The 20,059-nt window shown below is 37.9% G+C and overlaps 2 protein-coding genes across 2 annotated transcripts; one reads left to right on the top strand and one right to left on the bottom strand.

The window, feature by feature from the left end:
* Positions 1 to 165: 165 nt before the first annotated feature.
* Positions 166 to 5,696, top strand: tceanc2 (transcription elongation factor A (SII) N-terminal and central domain containing 2). The gene is made up of 5 exons (XM_041802598.1): positions 166 to 226; positions 481 to 600; positions 699 to 840; positions 2,312 to 2,505; positions 4,129 to 5,696. Exons 2-5 carry the CDS (start codon positions 502 to 504, stop codon positions 4,315 to 4,317), a joined length of 624 nt encoding a protein of 207 aa, XP_041658532.1. The 5' UTR covers positions 166 to 226; positions 481 to 501; the 3' UTR covers positions 4,318 to 5,696.
* A 693-nt stretch (positions 5,697 to 6,389) lies between these two features.
* Positions 6,390 to 18,425, bottom strand: cdcp2 (CUB domain containing protein 2). Its single transcript, XM_041803002.1, has 6 exons — positions 18,359 to 18,425; positions 17,762 to 18,109; positions 13,821 to 14,162; positions 9,319 to 9,672; positions 6,795 to 6,973; positions 6,390 to 6,695 (listed from the first exon to the last, which is right to left on the bottom strand). Exons 1-6 carry the CDS (start codon positions 18,423 to 18,425, stop codon positions 6,390 to 6,392), a joined length of 1,596 nt encoding a protein of 531 aa, XP_041658936.1.
* Between the last annotated feature and the right edge of the window lie 1,634 nt (positions 18,426 to 20,059).

Here is a 20,059-nt window from a genome sequence, read left to right as displayed (position 1 = left end):
ATTTACTTACTTAAAGCTTGTTGAATCCAGGTTTTTCTAAAGCATTTAAATGTAAAAATGCCAACTGTAAACATGCATTGTCATTCTTTATCAACAGTTGCATCATATGATTATGTTTGAGCTTAGAATCCACAGCGTTCTGTGTAATTTCCGACAGTACTTGAAGGCATCAGTAGTTGCATCTCTTTACAATAGTCGCCCAGCTATTGCTAGCTTAACGTTAAAGGTAGTTCATGGTTTCTCGTTTCAAGGCAACTTTTGCAGACCTATAAGCGGAGAATAGAGCTCTATTCCTGGACAGACCATTAGTGCTTTTATTGGGGCTCTTTAATTTAAACTGAGACTTAGCAGGACAATGCTAGCTGACAGCTAACATCAGTTAGCAGCTGGGCTCCAATGAAGTTCTCCTGTTTTATTTGATTAAACAAAACTTAAGCATCTTATCATCAAATTTTTTGAACTTATTGTTCTTGTTGTTAGCTTACGTCTTTGTATCTGAAGATGGACAAGTTTGTAGTTCGACTTTCTAAAGGAGAATCACCCAAAAAATCAAGGAGCAATGAAAAAGTCTACAAGCAAACTACTATTGAATCTTTACGGGTGAGCTGTCAGTCCTGAGTTTTTACGATGTGTGGTCTGGTAAAGGAATTTCAGCTGTTCGACACATTTACTTTATATAAATCCTTTTTATCCTTTAGAGAGTGGTTGTGATTGAGGATATCATGCGCTACAAGTCCATGTTGGAGTTGCCAGAGCAAACTAAAGACAATCTACTGACAGCACTGACTGAGCTGAGCAAGAAGATCCCATCCAGAGAGGTGCTCAAGTCCACCAAAATAGGTAAAACAAGGGTAAAAGCACTACATACACAGATTACTGTGGGTGTGAAAGCACAGACAGACATGTATTTAATACAGGACATAGCTCACATTTTAAAGGTCATATATTTGACCCTTTTAAGACAAGTTTATATTGGTCTCAGAGATCCCCAAAAACATGTCTGTGAAGTTTGTTGCTGAAAAACACCCCATAGCCCTGCTCAGAACAAGCTGTTTCTGTGTCTGTGGCTTTAAATGTTAATGAGCTGTCTGTCTAAGGTGGTTTAATTCAATTGTTACTTGATTAGTGATGCTACGCTTGCCATAAACCAGACATCATAACTTCTGTATTAAAAACTGGTCTATTGCTACTGTTTTGATAATACAGCATCAACAGTCAAAGTCTGCGTGGGTACCCTGTACTCTTTTCTTTTGGTTTATACCTTACATATTTTAAGAAACCCAATATAATGCATTGCATGAACAAGTTTAGCTATCAAATGTGCTTTGAATACTTAATAATTTGTTCACTCAGCGTTACAAGTTGGCTCTTTTGCAGTGTAATAGCTTGTTTTTAGTTATCAAACATTGCAGATAAAGTTTTATACACTGGTTAAATTGCCCATACACATTGGCAACATTTCAGTACCAAAATGTAGTCAGTGTTGTTGTACAGTGTAGACTGTGCAGGAGTCTGCTTGCAAACTTTGAAGGATTCTTTCTTCTTCAACACACATTTCTTGTTTAGCATATGTAGTTTTGGTGCTTTTCAATGATCAATTTCTTAAAATGACAGATTTTATTGTCTTTAAACATATCTTATTGAAAAGTGTCATGGTATCAACAGCACCCATACAGAGCAAAAGTCTGAATTTACTGCCAAAAATAAAATCTCTTTCTAAGGAATGCTTTCTAATGCCTTATGCATACATCTTCCCCACTGAATTGAAGCCTGTATATGATTGCCATGCTTCATACTAGTTTGATGCAGAGAAGTGATGCTTCAGCTGACTATTAGCTACACTCAGATTAATATGTGCTAGTTTAGTGGAGTAAAGAAAGTGGAGTTTATTTGGATTTATTTAAGTAAAGCACGTGGCGTGAGCAGGTAAAAAATGAAGAACAGATAACTATCAAAGTTGTGAGATAAAGCTAATATTCATTTTTGTAACTTTCATTGCCCTTAATATTGTTAATGCAATGTTGAACAGTGTTAATGTACTTCACACGTCTTTCTTATATCCTTCCAAAATAAAAGAGAAACGAAGGAGAGATAGAAGATAGATTCTTAGAAAAATCATCCTAGTGTCTGGAAGAGATGATTAATGAAAATGTAATGGGTGTCTTGATAAAGAGATATATCATCCCCTGAACTGAATCAGATCTAAATAGACTTGAAGTAATGCTTACCTCATTTGAACTCCATGGACCCTTGGTTTAATTCCTGTGGCACTAATGAGTTCAACCCTTGTTTAAAACCTCTCTCCTCTAAGGTCACACGGTCAACAAAATGCGAAAGCACCCAGACCCTGAGGTGAGTTCAATAGCAGCGAAAGTTTACACAGACTGGAGGACGTTCATTGAGGAGAATTCCAATAAGCCGTCTATTGAAGTGCGCTCCGACAAACAATCTGAAGGACTCCGGAGCAACGCTAGAAGACTAATGTGTGAAGCCCTGGAGGTCAAGGTGAGAAAACGGCATCTTTGAGGAGTCCTATGTAGTAGTAAAAATCTTTTTATTCTATGAATTATTTTCTAACTCTATTTGCATTCAACTTTACATTTGCAAGATGGCGGTTGTGATCTTTTTAGAATACAAATTGGTGGAAAAATGTGTGTGCTCAGTTTGATAATATAAAAATCTAGCTCTGCATCAGAGGTAAATCCTCCTTTTTTTATGTTTTTCTATCTTTTGAACTGCAAGATGTATCATGTCCATGTTAAAGTAAGCTTGTCAGAATGTTTGATACTTTGATACTTAGCGTTAAAAAGCACTGACTCTTTAAGAAAACATATCTGTGTCACAGGACTAGTGTGCATGAGAGTAATAATTCTATCAAAAAAGTGACATAAAACTCTTGCATGCTGTCTAAAGTGCACAAAATACCATTTTGTTGCTGTGGTATCAAAACAGATTATAGTATTGTTTAATTTTTACTAAATCATATTAGAGTTAAAAAGTCTAGAATTGTGAAAAGCCTAGTCTAAAGACTTAAAAATTCAATGGTACCTGCTTTAAAGTCTGCTTATATTGCTTATACAGCCAGCACAACTTGAAGTTTATGAAATGGATTGCATTTCACACCAAAAACTGGCTTTTGGCACGCTGTTACTGCAGAAAAATTCCCTCGGTTGACCGCTGAAATCTCCTGAAACATTCACCAGTCACTTCATTTAGTATACCAGTTCATGCAAATATCTAATCAGCAAATTAAAGGGCAGCAACCACTGCTCTGAGGCATGTAGACATGGTCAAGACAAACTGCTGAAGTTCAAACCAAGTATCAGAATGAGATAGAGAGGTGATTTAAGTGACTTAGAAAGTCCCAAGAGGTGATTTAAGTGACTTTGAAAGTCCCATGGTTGTTTGCACCAGATAGGCTGATCTACTGAGATGCTGACGCACAACTATCTGTAGGATTTATAGAGAAGGGTCTGAAAAAGGAAAAAATATCCAGTGAGTGCATGTTCAATGAGCCAAAATACCTTTTTGACAGCAAAGGTCAGAGGAGAATGACCGGACTGGTTTGGGTTCATTTAGAGGCTCAAACAACTAGCTAGTCATTACCACTGAGGTATGCAGAAAAGCATCTCTGAATGCACAACATGAACTTTGAAGCAGATGGATTGCAGCAGCATGAAACTGCACAGGGTGCCATTCCTGTCGGCTAAGAACAGGAAACTGAGGCTATAACTCACAGGCTCACCAAAATGGGACGAAAGAAGATTGGAAAACGTTGCCTGGTTTGATGAGCCTCAATTTCTGCTGAGACACTCAAATGGTAGAGTCAGAATTTGGCGTAAACAACATGAAAGCCTGCCAGATCACATTAAAAGTGCCTTAAATCACTTTTCTGCCCCATCCTGAGTCTCACTTTGAACCATAAAGCAAATTGTTTTGACCATGTCTACAAGCCCAAATGATGTCCTGGCCAAGACTCCCTTATAAATTATTTTTTTGTGTCTTAAGGGGAATATTTCTTGTTATTGGCTGATTAGATATGTGTCAGTGGTTGAACAGGTATGCATTTTAAAAGGATGAGTGTAAATCCATCCGCTTATTTTCCTCCTATTTCTGTCTGCTCTACAGGAGGAATCTGGTCTCATAGACAACATCGAGAGAGAGATTTTTCATCAGAGCTCCCGGTTAGTCAGCAGCTCATACAGACGGACTGTCAGAGCGTTGGTGTTTGCCTTCAAACATAACCCTGAAATCAGAAGTCAAGTGAAGGACAGCACATTATCAGTCAACCAGCTGGTGTCTAAATACAAGAAATAACCGGTAACGACACATTTGGAGCTCCACCACAGATTGAAGACAATGTTTTACTTGAAAATTTTATCTGAATTTTTTATAACAGTTTTTATTTTTTTGTATTGTTTTCTTGATTTTATATGAAGAAATTATAAAATTGTTTACATTTGTGGCACATAAGCAGGTTTTCACAGTAACACTTGGAACAACTACACTCTATTCAGTTTTAGTTAAGCATTAGCTAAGCATTAGTTTGTGCTCATCAGCTGTTACTCATACATTAATAGTTACTTGTATGTCATTAAACACACTGGTACATGGTTTCTCTTGGTTAATATCTCCATCTTCTCATCTGTTATTCGTGTTTATTTTTGATTTTCATATTTTATAAATGATGAATTCACCATTAATACATGAACAACATGCCAGTTATTTAGTAGGGCTGGGCATTTAATCAAATTTTAGCTTAAATCGCAATATTACACACTGAAATTTTCAAATCGCAGAAGTTTCAATATTTCTTTGACCTGAAATGCTTGTCAAAATACCAGTTTAATAAATGTTTTGCAGCAGAGATGCTACACTACATATCATGAATCACTTTGCAAAAATTCCTGCTTTCCTTCTTTTGTATGTGTGTCTGATTCAAAATGAGAAAAACACAAAATAATTGTTCCTATCTATACAATGGTGACTCAAAAGGATCACAGTTAAATTGTTTAGCCTTTTTTTAATCTACCAAATATCATGTTTTTTTTTAAAAATACAGTGATTTATTTTGTTTATGTTTAGAAGAACACAAGATGAGGAACTTCAGAAATAATCACACTTTAAATCACAGTTGCAATATTGGGGAAAAATATTGCAATAACATTATTTTACCAAAATTGTTTAGCCCTATTATTCAGGAGGGGTTCTTCCACAAGATTATTGTTAAATTGTTCGTAAATGATTAACAAACTATTCAGATGTCTACTGATGCATATTTTACATCGGTAATGATTTAACCACTATTTTCACTCATTTTTTAATCACAATTAATTGCAGGCTTTATTGTAACTTCCCAAAAACTATGGTTATTCCACGTTAGCATCTCCCTGCAGCAACAGTTATGTCAGTGATACTCAACGTGTGACTCTTGAGCCACATGGGGCTCTTTTGTGATGATTTGTAGCTCTTTTATGTCTTAATTTGAAATATTATTCCCCCATTTATAAGTTTATTTCCCCACATTTATACAGTAGGCTTTGTCAACCTTTATTTCTTGCCAGTATGTTTCCATTGGCCTTATTGCCATTTTTTTTTCTTTTTTTGCCACTTTTAATCAATTTCTCCTTCTTTTAGCATATTTTTGCCACTCCTTTTTGCCACTTTAATCCTGTTTTTGCCCTTTTTCATCAGTTTTGCCCCTTTTCAACCTTTTTTTTTGCCATTTTATGCCTGTTTTGTCCCTTGTTTGCCACTTTTGACCATTTTTGCTACTTTCAACTTATTTTTTGTCACTTTTCACCACATAGATTTAGCTTTTGCACATTTTTTTTGTAACAATTTGGCTCTTTTGTTGAACAGGGTTGAGCAACACTGAGCTATGTAAAATAAATCGACCACCACTGCTACTTAATTAATGAATTATTGTAACTTTAAGAACCCATTACAGTTCCTAAATAACTGGTTTGTAATCAATGTGATCATTGATCTCCATAAGGTGAATCCATTATTTATAAAACATGAAACTATTGTAAATAAACACATGATCGGATGATCACGTATTTCAACAGTAAACTTGTATAATGACTTTTAACTTACATTTAAGTAAATATTGATGTAGGAACTTTGCAAGGGTGTTGTGTTTATCTAATGCTTAACCAATGCTCAGTAGTGTGTGGTTGTCAAGTGTTACTAGCTTAAACTGTTTTTAAACAGACATGTCAGTCATAGTCACTGGTATTGTTGTTGGGATGACAGTGCCATTCCTCTGTACTTGAATCATGTTTTTTAAACTGTTGGTGAACTTTCTGTACAAAATATGATGAAATACATGATAAATTCAGTGTTGGAGTCCTTTCTTTGTATACAAACCATAGGTCTGTGTGATTCTACAGCAGCACTAGCCAAACAATAGCAATCACCATGAGAATGACAGCCAGAACACAGATGCTAATGAAGACAATATCACTGAGGTCATGAGGCTCCGCTTCAGGACCGCCTGCGTTGCCATCACTGTCATTGTCACTTTGCTGGTTCTGCTCCTCGAGACGACGCTCCTCAGCAGAAATGATGGACACTGACGCTATCTTCCTCAGGGCGTCACACTGCACTTTGTATTCCTGCACGTTCTGCTGCTTCCCGTCAGAGAAATCAATGTAGAGTTTGTTCACCAGCATGGTGATGTTCCGATGTTTCTGGAAGAGATCAGGAGTCACAGACTTGATAACAAATCAATGTTTCTAACAGCTGAAGTGTGGTGTGTCACTAAGTACTGTGAGGCTGTGGCTCATCACCTGGCTGGCAGTGCCACAGTTGACAAACTGAGCGAGGATCTTGTAAGAGGTGGCGGTCAGCTGGGCTGCACAGGTTGGGTTTCCCAGGTAGATCCTATCGCGCTCCAGCTGAGGTAAGGACTGTTGCGGTATCAGGATGGTGAATTCTGATCTTGTGCAGCTCACATTCACAGGTACCACTTAGATTAGATATGAGAAAAAGACGCAAATCAGATTTAATTTAGAAAAGTAGCATGAAAAGACATGCAGATGTTCTGCTACATCACATTTTGTGGTGGAAAAAATTTGCCCTAGACTTATCATTTTAGCACTTTTTCTAGTTTCAATGTCATCTGTAACCTGCACATTTGACCGTAAAAATATTTTAGAAGGAAGCAATAAAAATAAAACACAACCATCTGCAAAACTCTCAAGTAATACTTTACTGAACAACCTTTTGGTTTCATTTAAGCATTCATGGTTTTTCAATTAGAGTGCAACATAGTAATCTATCTTGACTTGCAAAATTCCCTTTAAATAAACACTAAAAATCTATCAGATAATGATTGCATTTTCTATGCACAATGCTCTTCAGATCCCCACAGATTTTTTTCAGCAGGTCTGGGCTCTGGCTGGACCCATTCAAAACCTTTTACTTCTCCACTTTTGTAGATTAATCTTCATCTTTCTAGCAGATACCTGGAGGCTTTTTGCCAAAACCAACTGGTATTTGGAGCGGCTTATAGTTCCCTCTTAATTAAAACTCCAGTTCCAGCCGAAGCAAAACAGCCCTATATCCTGCTGCTGCCCCCACCAAGCTTCACCGTGGATATGGTGTTCTTTTTTTCATTTATCCTCATATTTTCATGTCTGGGCCGGCTATAGGGTGAGGTTGTAAGACACTAACTTTTTTTTTATGAGGAAATCATCCCAGCTCAGTAAGCGTTGTAAGGCAGCATCATGTTTGGGGCTGTTTCTGTTCAGCTGTAACCGAGGTTTTAGTTAAGGAGGAGTGAGTTATGAACACTTCCAAATACCAGCCAGTTCTGGCACATAATTTTCATGTATCTGCTATCAAGCTGGAGCTAAGGAGAAATTCACCTTTCAGCATGACAATGACCTACAGCATGCATCCACTTCTACAAATGAATGGCCTCACCAGAGGAAGATCAAAGTCTTGGACCGGGCCAGCCAAAGACCCGACCTGGTGAAAATCTGTGGGCTGATCTGAAGAGGGCTGTGGCAGGAAATGCCTTCATTTTCTGACAGATTCTGAGTGCTTTTGAAAGGAGGAGTGGGCAGATTTTTCCTTATCGAGACAGGCTTCACTGACAGACTCCTACCCAAAAAAATAGGTGTTGTAATAAAATCCAAATGTGCATTAATGTAAAAGTATTAATTTAAGAGTGTGCATACTGACACAACCAGGTTTTGGCTATGAAAGGGACTGAAAATGTTGGACCAAAAAAAGATTGGTAAAGATAATCCAGATAACAGATACTAAAGATGGTGTGCTATAGCCTGAAGAAGGGGCATGTCAACATGTCTTGGTGCATTTTTATGTTTCTAGCCCTCTTAATTGAAGGCCTTTAGAACCACATTGAGTACCAGAACCTGGATTGTTTTTGCTTGTCCTAAATTTTCCATCCTTTCAATTTAGTTTTCTCCTCCATGAGCACTGGTAGTTTGAGTCACATGTGAGAAAAGGTCACTTTTAACTGTTGTGTTGACATAGCCTTTGTGGCATTTTAACAGATTTTTAGACCAACTATGCGGGAAAAAGTCATAATTACAAGATAATATTTAAATGAAGATAATTTGCCATTATAAGGAAATGCAAAAATTGTGCATAAAAATATATTAAAAGTACAGAATCCCTATGTGGACATCATAAACCTCATTTATCTCAATGAAAATAAGAAATATTTATTTGCTTTCCTCTGAATCTTGAATTATTTATGTTGTTGGCAATGATATGAGAACAGTACAGAAGCCCTTAGAGGCCATGCATCCAAAACGTTTTTATTTTCTAAATTTTTACATGATACTGTGGAATATCTGGCTGTTTTCTCATGATAAAGGTTTTAGAAATAATTCAAGAAAAAAAGAAAAAAAGATGACATGATGAGAAAACAACTTAATTTACTTGTTATCTTAGGACAATGGAGTAAAAAAATGTATGGATGTATATCATTTCAGGGCTTCCATACATTCTTAGTAGTGACACTTAATTTAAAATTGAGATAAGTCATGATTGTAAGATGTGAAGTCATAACTGAGAAATAGATCAAAGTTAAAAATAGACCAAATAGAAAGCAGAATAAGGCAGGCAGAAATGTTGAGAAGTCATGGCTGTTCCCTCCTCCTTCCTCCTTACACTGAAGGTTTTATTTCATAGTTAGCCTTCTTATCGTATAATCGTGACCATTTATGTCACAGCAATATCTCACCAAGGAGCTATTTTTAACATCAAGGCTAGTTTCTACATATTTTAATCCTTGACTGGCAGAAAGGGCTTCCAAAAGATGCCTACTTTAGCATTTACCTCCCAGATAAGAAGCAGTAAAGCCTCTGTGAGCTTCATTCCTGTCTGTGCTGAGCACCACCAGCAGCTTATTGCCCTTTGAGACGAGAGAGGGAGGCTTCTCTCTGCCACACCAGTGTCCCAGCAGCGTGTCTGTCTGACTGTCCCCGTCGTAAACTGCAATAGAGTCGTAGTCACACTCGTCTGACAGACTGTTGCGGTCCTCCAGGTCCATGATGGGGAAGAAGAGTTTGATACGGTATCCCGCTGCGAGACTGATGCTCCAGTGGCAGTTGATGTTGTTCGGGTAGATGTTGGGAAAGTGGGGGCTGCTGAAGTTGCCACTTACAGCTGACAGGACCTGCTGGCATTCACCTGTTCATTTCAGTCACACATGAGTTAGTCAGATTTTTTTTATATTAGACAACTATAGAAAAGTACTGCTCTTGAGCTGCTGAAGGTATTTTTCCTTAACTCCAGACAGAGCCGCCCATTCATTCATTAACTATCATGCTGATCTTGTTCAGGGTCATGGGGGCTGAGTGAATCCCAGGTGTCATTTGGTGAGAGGCGGGGTAAACCCTGAACTGGTCTCCATTCAATCACAAGGCTGACATACATACTGACACTTTGGAGTCATCAATCAGCCTAATGAGCACGGCTTTGGCCTATCAGAGGAAGCCGAAGCAGACTGAAGCATACAAATCACACAGAAACATCCTATACAACAGGAATTTGAACCAGGGACCTTCTTGGTATGAGGGAACCACTTCACCACCGTGCAGCCCTGGACAGAACCGAGCTAGATTTATCTTGTTTCAACGCATTATGCAAAGCTATGCAAGCCAAATGTTGGTCATACACTAGAAAAACTCAAGTTTATTTGTCTATTTTCATTACCCTTGACAGATCTGCAAAAGCATCTGATGTCAAGGTATCACATGAAAAATGTGGCCTGGAATGCTTGTAATTAGAAAAACTAGCTGCCAAATACGGCAAATAAAATGAACATTTTTAGTTTCTTGAAATAAGAGTCTGCTTTTGAGAATCTTGATGGGTAAAATTTGCATGCTGCAGTGGCAGCTAGTATGCTTATTATGTCCTAAAATAAAATGTTTGTGTGGACTGGCAACATGTATCTGCCCTATGTTAAGGGTAATGAGATGTTTTTTGTCTAGAAGCTAAGCAGATAAACTTGGAAAAAGTTGGGGGTTTATGACCAATATCTGGCTCACTTATATTTGTATAAAGCATCAAAACAAAAAGAAAAAGCTTTCTTGACTGTCTGGGACTGGGGCAGTGGGCAGCAATGTTTTTACTCTGTACAAGCAATTAAGACCTTTTTGCTTTGGTTGTTTATCTTGGCTTGCCAGGTGAATTTATTTTTTACTGGGTGAAAGGGAGAATTTTTGACAAGGAACTTCTGCATATTTTATTGCCTTTTATTTGTCCACTCACGCTCACAGTTTTCAGTGAGTGACAATTTCAACACATTTCATGTCCAGAAAGGAAGAAGAAAAACCTTATTTTGCTTTCTCCTTTCTCAAAATACAAGAAATGGACATTGGTTGGACGCTTAAATAAGTGACAAATGTTTCAGCAGCATAAAAATAAAAATAACAAGCTAACCGTTATAATTCCTCATAAATAAAAAAAACAATCCACCTGCCAATTTCATTAAGTCTTATAAGTATTTTAATTATTTCTACATCAGTACACTCATAAAGCTCTTCAAACCCATCTGTAAAAGTTGACTCCAACCACATAAACACACATCTGCTCTAAAGCATCCTCACATAAATAGTTAAAACCCATGCTCCTTGACCTCTGAGCTGTAAGATCAATGGATCTGGTAAGATGTGAGCAAACTTTTCATCCAATTTTTGCACAGGAATTAGAGAGAAAAATCAAAACTGTCCCTGTTAAAGGGAACCCTACATACTTACACATATTATTGACCACACTGGAGTAACATTAGTGTCTTTTACAGTAAGCATTATGCATGTTGTACAAAGACAAAGATTATATTTAGAAGACATTTTTGAGGAAATTTGGAAAGAAGATTCACACACATAGCTGCTTTTGTATATCACAGCGCTCTAAGTAGTGATGTCAGATGGTTGCATTGTTTTTCCTTTCATATATTCAAGATCTACATAGAGCAATTTCTTCCTTATTACCCTTTTAAATAATGGCACTCGGGCTAACCTAAAAAGGCTTCACTGATGACACTCCATAGGAAGAACAATGCAACTATTCAGTAACACTAGCATGCATTGCACAACAGTGGTGGTCAACATGTTAATCTGTCTTTATTTTTTCAAAGTGGGGATGCCGATGGACTAGCAGTTAGGTTGCACCCCAAGTATAAAAGCTAGTCTTGCAAGCAGGCAGTGCAAGTACAAATCCAGCATGTACAGTGCTGTTGAAAAATAAATTGTAATATGAGGCAAAGATATCCTGAGTGAATACAAAATGTAGTTTTTAATTGTGTGGCATTAAATAAGCAGGGAAAAGCCATCCAAACCTACCTGACCCTATGTTAAAAAGTAGTAACTGAAAGAGTTGTTGATGTGCTTTTGGAGTAATTTGTTTGGCCGGCTACTCCTGCGAATGTTCACCGATGTTCCAAGTTTTCTCCATTTGTGGATAACGGCTCTCACCATGGTTTGCTGGAGTCCCAAAGCCTTAGAAATTACTCTAGACTAGACTATTGTTCAAGCCTTTTTAATGACTTGGCCTACTACCCTACTGGGGAGTAAAATGGAACTCAGCTTTGCAAAAATGTGATTAATTACAGTTAATTTGGGGGAAATACTTTTTCACTGCCATGCATGTTGGCCATGTTTTCATATATGAATGTGTCAGTGTACATTGTACATTTGTGCAGTGAGTAGGAGCTTTTCAGATTTTTTTTCAGTAAACATATATAAAACACTCATTTTAATCTAGTAGAGTCAACATGTTCTCTATGCAGGTTTTCTTCTAAAACCTACAATCTTGGAGGTTGCCGTTTTTGTAATATTTGGTGGTATGGCTATTTGAATTTAGAACTGATTACAAGTTGATTTACTTTATACATGAGTGTAAAGTTATCACACTATATTTGATCCCCCACTTACTCAGCTGTGATATTTTTGCTCTTATTAAAAAAGGATTATTGATTTTTTTAAAAGTCAGTGGTCTATATCTCAGTGTCCTTCTGTGACTCTATTTAAGGATTTTTAATCTTCTTGGTTAATGCTGGACAAAGTCAAACGGGGCCAGTCTGCACTCAGCAGTCTGAAAGTTATGCTGCAGTGTTCATATTAAATTCAAGTCCAGACGTTGACTAGACTCAAGGACCTTTACTTCGGGGAATTTTGTCTCATGTGTGGCAGAAATGGTGTGAGACAAGGATCGAGCTCTGTTCTGTTCAAATACAGTGATCCACTTTGAAGCTGAAGTGTTCAACTGTCTGCTCATCAGATGACGGCATCTTTTCTGTCATGTACTACATCTTTCATGTGCCTTGTTTCAAACTCTCAGTGTCATATAATATGTTCTTTCACTTCTTGCCACTAACAAGGACCATTGTTTCCTTTGGTCCAACAACGTCAAACTTTTTTTTCTCATCACTTTAATAGCCGTCAGCAGAAGTATATCCTCTCAGTGTCCTTTTGATTTCACGGTAGTTTTTCTGTTCTAAATGGCCGAATGAATGGGATTTCTGTAAACAAATGTTGCTTTGTGTAAATCCTGACGATGTAATAATGTGACATTCATTAACATTGTTTCTGTTTCCTGCAGTTACAGCCTAAAAGGCATGTCAAGGCAGTCAAAAACCAAAATATCTTTATAAAATATACTGTCAGACATTGTTTGAGCACATTTGAGTTGGGGCTGAATGATTTTGGAAAATAATCTAATTGCGATTTTTTATTTATTTTTTTTAAGATTTATTTTTGGCCTTTTTGCCTTTATTATATAGGACAGTGGATAGAGTCGGAAATAGGAAAGAGAGCGGGGAGAGACATGCAGGAAATAGTGCCACGGGCCGGATTCGAACCCGGGTCGCCTGCGTACATGGCACGCGCCTCAACCACTCGACTACCAACGCGCCTAATTGCGATTTTTTTCCACCAATATTACAATTACGATTTGATATGCGATTATTCCTTAATGTTCTTTTATTCCTAAACAAGGACTGAACAATACTTTAAAAATATCAAATTCTGATGATTTTGACTCGTATATGAATTGTTGCATTGTGGTTTTTGTCATTCTTATATTTAATAAGAAAAAAGTACAAAAATGAAGAAGATAGGGTTTCTGTAGACTATTCTAAAAAATGGCACCTGAATGATTGCATGAAATGTAATGCATAACATCTCTGCTACAAAAAACTTTTAAAACTGGTATTTTGACTCAAATTTCAGGTCAAAGAAATATTGCACCTTCTGCGGTTTGAAAATTGCAGCAAGCCATATTGCGATTAAATCTAATTTTTTATTAATATTCCAGCCCTAATTTGAGTAACCTACCTGAGTAATAGTAGGCTTTAAACCCACGCCCACCAATGTTGAAGTCCGACTTAAAGACCACCAGCAGCTGGTTGGATGTGGTGACGATGTTTGGGGGTTTATCCGCCCCGCAGTATTTTCCCAGGTGGCGATGGGTGACCGTGGGGCCATCAAACAGGGCCACAAAGTCAAAATTACATCCCTCATTGTTTTCTAGTTGGAAGTCCAAGAAGACCAATGTGACCACGCTTGTGTTGGAGACATGGACGGCCCAGGAGCAGTCTGCATTGTTGCTGTACTCCTGAGGATAGCCCGGACTGGAGATGACACCCGATAGGCCGGTCAAGACTCCACCACACATATCTAGAAAGGGTGGAAGACGAAATTTAGAATCATATCGTCATGACAGCTATTAGATGGCATGATACTTTGTATGGACATTAGAGGTAGGAATTGTCAAAACCAATTATTTTTGATGTTACAGGCTACGATTTGAATCACTGTCAACACATTTCAGTTGTTAGCCCAGGAATAAAACAGGCTGAAGATGTCTTGATAATCAAGGACTTATAGTTGTGGTTTAGAAAACTGTTAATATTCGGGTTTGTTGGTGCTGCTTACTAGTGTTAGCATCTAACTAACATTGTCTTGCAGTCTCAACAGGTGAGATTTATGTGCTGCTGTTGTACTCACTACTTTTCTCCAAAACCCACAAATGGGCACACATTTGGAAAGTTTTCCTCCCTTCATATTAAGTCCACATGACTTAATTTCTGAGGAGAACTGTAAGATGTGTCGGCAATGATCCGCTTAACACCCCTATCTATGGTGAGCACCTTCCACTAACCTACTGCCTCAATAAACTGATTTATAACTTTAAAGTCAGTGCTTCGGCCAATTCTTGTTACATTTTTACCAATCCAGGGCTCCACAGACAGATACACTGCGATCTTTCATGTAAAGATTGGTTATCGATTCTTATCAGTTTGTCTTGACACCACTAACAGGAATGCATGGTCCTCAGAAGATAGACCCTGCTATCTTTATTGAATCCTGTGTGAAGGAAATGTCTTTCTCTAGCTTATGGAGATGGTGATCCCTTGCCTTAATCAAATCACATTTAAATTTAAATTCTTGTTTTTTGCTTTAATATCTCAAAATAATGTGTGGAATGCTTTGAAGTCTGGTACACATATTCAGCATCCCAGAGGATGAACACCAAAGATCGGCTGATACCCTAAGCAAGGGATATGTTTTTATAGGTACTAGACAGATTGTCTTATGATTTGTACCAGAATTTCAATGTCCCCTGAGGATAAATCCCTATAATATTGGTGTAACCCACCACCCACTGTCCTCAGCTATCACTGCAAGATTTACTACCAGTTTTGAATGAATTGCTTTGAAGATTATTTCATAAATCCAATGTCCCCAGAGGATGAAAACATGGTGATATCACTTGACACTTTGGCGATATTCTAACAAAGTAAGGATTGTATTGTAGCAACTTGTGAGATTGTTTTTCATTATGATACAGATATTCAAGGTCCCCAGAGGATAAATCCTGGTTATTTTCAGTAATACCTCCACAACCTGCTTCCTAGTGCCAACAAAATAATTACAACCAATAGTGGATGAATTTTTGTAAGGGTAAATACATGAAGTTAATGTCCCCAGAGGATGAACACGTCTGATGATGTCCTAACAAATGAAGGAATCCATGTCCATTCTGAAATTTGGAACAGATATTCATGGTCTCGAGAGGATAAACCCTACTATTTTTGGTGACACCTCCAACTTGCTTCCTTTAGTACCATTAACTTCCAGTATTGGTCGGACTGCCATGAAGATCAGTAAATAAATTAACAGTCCCGAGAAGATGGACACACATTTCTTCGTTTGTATCAAAACAAAGGAATTATATTGCAGCAAGATGCCCAGTAGTTTTGAAACAGCTGTTCAAGATCCCAAGAGGAGAATCATTAACTCCATTCATTCCCTGAATAAAAAAAATAACTCAAATATCAATGGAAACTGTAGTTGGATTTTTTATATTTTGGTATAGACATTCAAGCTTCCCCTTCAAGAGTTATTACCAGTACTAGATAAGTTGTTATGACGATCAGTACATGAATTTAATGTTCCCCAGGATGAACACATGTCTTTGATAATATCCTAATAAAAGAATGAACCTGAGGGATTTGTAGACATTTAGCTCAGGTATTCAAGGTCCCCAGAGGATGAATCCCTGTTATTTTTAGCAATACCTTCCCAGTGTGTTTGCTTTAGTGTCACCAAAAAACTACTACTAGTATCTGATGCATTATTTAGTGAATTGAATGTACCCGCAGCATGAAGACATGTCTTTGGTGACAAGTGAAAAATGCTGGTAAATATAGTCTGTGTCCTCAGAGGATAAATCCCTTGTGTTTTTGGTGGCACTCCCAATTTGCTTTCTTAGTTTGTTTTGAAATCTGGAACAGATACTCAAGGTACCCAGAGGATAATCAGTAGACTCTGTCTATCCAGGGGCACAGATGACCTAGTGCAGGAGTGTCCAAACTATGGCCTGGGGGCCAAACGCAGCCTGCCTTCCACTTTTGGTTGGCCAGCAGTATATTTAAAAGACAATGAAATATGGCCCACATTAGAACATGAAGCTTTTGCTTGACTGGTTTGTACTTCTTTGTTTCAGCACAAGGCGATGCTGCCATGTTAATTCTGTAAACAAACATTTTGACATGAAGAATTTCCTGATGTTTTTTAAATTTGTGACCAAATTGAGATGACACTGTAAATTGTTAAAGCATATTGGCAACAAAAGAAACAACAATAACAATATCTTGACTCATAATGCCCTAATTGATTACAGCAGAAAATGGCAGCACCAATAGCATTCCAGGTGCATAACCAGTGGTAGCCAGGTCCCTGAAATCTGACTGCCCCCCCTAAGCCCTTGAACTGATACGCTATTTGCCTTGTCAACCACTAACTAGCCATGTGAGGACTCACAGTCACTAAGAATGTCTTAACCTATATTAGATTAGTTTGGCTAACTTAAAGATCCCCAAGGTTCAGTATACAAAAGTGGCCTCACCATTCTTATATATTTTGTTATGTGGCCCTCAGTGGAAAAAGTCTGGACACCCCTGACCTAGTGGTTTAAGGTGCCCCAGGTATGTAGGTGGACTGGGTTCGAGTCTGGCCTGTGGCGCCATTTCCTACTCTCTCATCCTTGTTTCCAGTTTTATCTATTGTCCTGTAAAGGCATAACAAGCCCTAAAATATATCTTTGAATAAGAAACTCTGTCTATCCTCTGACTAAATTAAATATCTTAAACACAAATTAAAAGGGTTGTCAGGAAATGATTTTGTACATGTGTTCAAGATCCCCCAAGGATGATCATTTGCTATTTTTCAGTCAACACTCAGTCTTATGCATCACAGCAAGATTATTTATTTTTCTAAAACATATTCAAAACTGTTTTGTACTTCTATAAAGGTTATAAAGCATTATTAGTCCCCAGAGGATAAACCTTCACTACTTAGGTAGATTCCCTGACCCATTCTTCTCAAGGTCAAATTGTCACTTTGTTCTTGACTTTTCTATTTTCCAGTTTTCTGTTTAGTACTAATGACATCCCCATCATCCTCTTGTGTATTTTATTTTTCGCGTTAGCATGCAAATGCCAACCAGAGGGAAAAAATGTAAACATGATAGCATGTTAATGCTTCTTTCTCAAAGTACTGGTAAGCCAAAGACTGGCCTCACAGAGCCACTTGCACGACTATGGTCTGTTTATGTATTATGTTTTGCTGAGTTCTAAGTTTTCCAGTAAGATTAAGGTTGAGAAGTCTTCCCTTAAGGCAACAAGATAAAAATTGCCAGGAAAAGATCAGCTCAAAATGTAGGTGGTAAGCCATCAGATCACTGTCACATTGCATCTTATCTCATGAGTTACCTTTTCTATAGCCAACACTGAATCCCCTTTGGGCCACATGGCGGTCTGAATGGAAGATGATCGACATGACATTCCAGGAAGAGGTAAACTGTGGCGGGGAGACGTCTCCGCAAAATATCCCAAGGAGGTTTCCTTCGTCTTCAGATATGCCATTGTAGATCTTGATGTAGTCGTATGCACAGTTGGCGTGGTACTCCAGCTCAAAGTGGTGAAAGGTAAGGAGGACGGAGGAGCCTTCTGCCACCACTATTAGCCAGGAGCAGTCGATATTGTAGGGATACAAGCCGGGAAAGTTTGGACTGGAGATATTCCCAGATGGAGCAGAGAGGATCCCTCCACATTTGACACCTAATAATTGCAAGAATAATTGTTTAATCATTGCTCAAAGAAAAATGATACTGTGAAGACTTTGTGGCTCTTTCTGTGCTTAATTATTTATCAGACTATTTTTCAAGCATCCCAATACAACTTCTGAAAGTGTATTACCAGCTGACATTGAACAATAGAAATCCATCTCTCTATGTGGTGTACCTTCAAGATTAACTACCCCCATCAAATTTAAGTTTTGCAGCATCAGAATAACAAATAGCAACTCACCTTTTTTAGAGTCAGCCTTGTCAACACACAGTAGTAAATGAAGCAGTATAGCCACCCAGAGACTCATGTTGTTATTGTTGATTCAGCTTTTGTCACACTTCAGCTACAATACAGGGAGAGGAAGACAACGGCAGTGTCACAACGCACAGCCTTGAGACATCAGCAGCGGTGCCTGTAGAGGTAATAGGACTTTGAAAAATTCATTCACAGCCTGAATGAGGAACCTGATACCTATCCAGGACATGCTTTGCCCTCTTCGCTAAATTTTAATGACTGATATCCAATGAGCAGGGGCGGCTTGTCAGGACACTGTTTGGAGAGATGCTATACATTTTTAATGACGGTCAAATAGACACACACTGAGCAGCAGCTGTGAGTGGGGTTGATAAAAGAGACAAGAAGAAGGAAAGAATGATCACATTTGTCAGTAATATAAATGGCTTCATTACAGCCATCTGAGGGAGGGCAGAGCCAGAGCTATTGATGTGTCGGAGAGAGGGGTAATGTGTGGACTTTTCTTTTTTGGTGTTAAAGTGGGTTATACACAGAAGCATGACAGTGAATCTTAAATGTACAGAATTACGCCTCCAGGGGGCTCTCCATCAAAACAATAACAAAAGATGACATGAAGAGACATGCTGCTCTACTCCACCCACCTCAGTTTGGGTAACAATTCTCTACTGATCTCGCCTCAGAACACATCGCCACCTCCTTAATGAGAAATTGTGACCCAAATTTGAAGTAATTTGCAACCACTCAAAAGTGTTTAGTGAAAAATGTTGCAAATTGGATTTTGGATGGAAGAAAACAAAGTGCATCAGTACAGAAGTCTTGAGAGGACATGCCTACATTGAATTTTACTCTGTTTTCTGCAAAAACATGAAAATATTAAAACTTGGTTAAATTAAAACTTAATCATGGGACAACCATCCTTTTATTATCTCAAGATAACAAGATAAACAAATCAAGATCTCAAGAAAATAACCAAATCCCCATCATGATGAAGTGTAAACAGAATCTTTTGCAAAGTTGTTAAAAATAAAAACTAAAATTTCACATTAACATGAGTATTCAGACCCTTTGCAAAACACTTAAAATTTCAAGTAGTTGCTTCCCATTTCTCTGGATCTTTCCTGAGATGTTTCTTCACCTTGATAGAAGTCCACCTGGGCCAAATTAAACTGGACATGATTTGGAAAGGCACACACCTCTCTACAGAAAGCTGACAATGCATATCAGAGCAAAAACCAAGCTGTGAGGTCAAAGAAACTGCCTACAGAGCTAAGAGACAAGATTGCTGCAAGGCAAAGATCTGGGAAAGGATACAAAAAAGTTCTGTTACAAAAACAAAAGTTCCATTTTTATTAGTTTGGACTGCTGGTTTGTTAGTTTAGTTTTTATTTTGCAAGAATGCTTTGTTTTAGTTTAGTTTTTATTAGTTTTAGTTTTTTACGGATAGATGTCAAGGCTGAGTGAGCGTCATACATTTTTAAAAACATATTCAAACACGCTACTCTTCACTAATCATTTTATTTACTTAATGATGATGTTTGAATACAACCCCAGACATAAAACTACCACTGTGTGAGGTCTTAACCAAACAGATCAGGCAATTTTACACCCCCAGACTCTGGTGTAGGTGCCAGTCAGTAGGGTTGTGTCAGAGACTAAAACTAAGGCTAGTTTTTTATTTCATTTTAG

Source organism: Cheilinus undulatus, linkage group 13 (genome assembly GCF_018320785.1).
Source record: "Cheilinus undulatus linkage group 13, ASM1832078v1, whole genome shotgun sequence".
Taxonomy (NCBI): domain Eukaryota; kingdom Metazoa; phylum Chordata; class Actinopteri; order Labriformes; family Labridae; genus Cheilinus; species Cheilinus undulatus.
Note: the sequence above shows the minus strand (reverse complement) of the source record. Positions and strands in the feature narration are given on the sequence as shown.

Excerpts from the sequence above, each read along its gene's own strand:
- tceanc2 (XM_041802598.1), top strand. The coding sequence starts at position 502 with ATGGACAAGTTTGTAGTTCGACTTTCTAAAGGAGAATCACCCAAAAAA. Across the intron at positions 601-698 it reads CTACTATTGAATCTTTACGG|AGAGTGGTTGTGATTGAGGA; the intron begins GTGAGCTGTCAG and ends TTTATCCTTTAG. Across the intron at positions 841-2,311 it reads GCTCAAGTCCACCAAAATAG|GTCACACGGTCAACAAAATG; the intron begins GTAAAACAAGGG and ends CTCTCCTCTAAG.
- cdcp2 (XM_041803002.1), bottom strand. The coding sequence starts at position 18,425 with ATGAGTCTCTGGGTGGCTATACTGCTTCATTTACTACTGTGTGTTGAC. Across the intron at positions 14,163-17,761 it reads CAGTGTTGGCTATAGAAAAG|ATATGTGTGGTGGAGTCTTG; the intron begins GTAACTCATGAG and ends CACCCTTTCTAG. Across the intron at positions 6,974-9,318 it reads TACTGCTTCTTATCTGGGAG|TGGTACCTGTGAATGTGAGC; the intron begins GTAAATGCTAAA and ends ATCTAATCTAAG.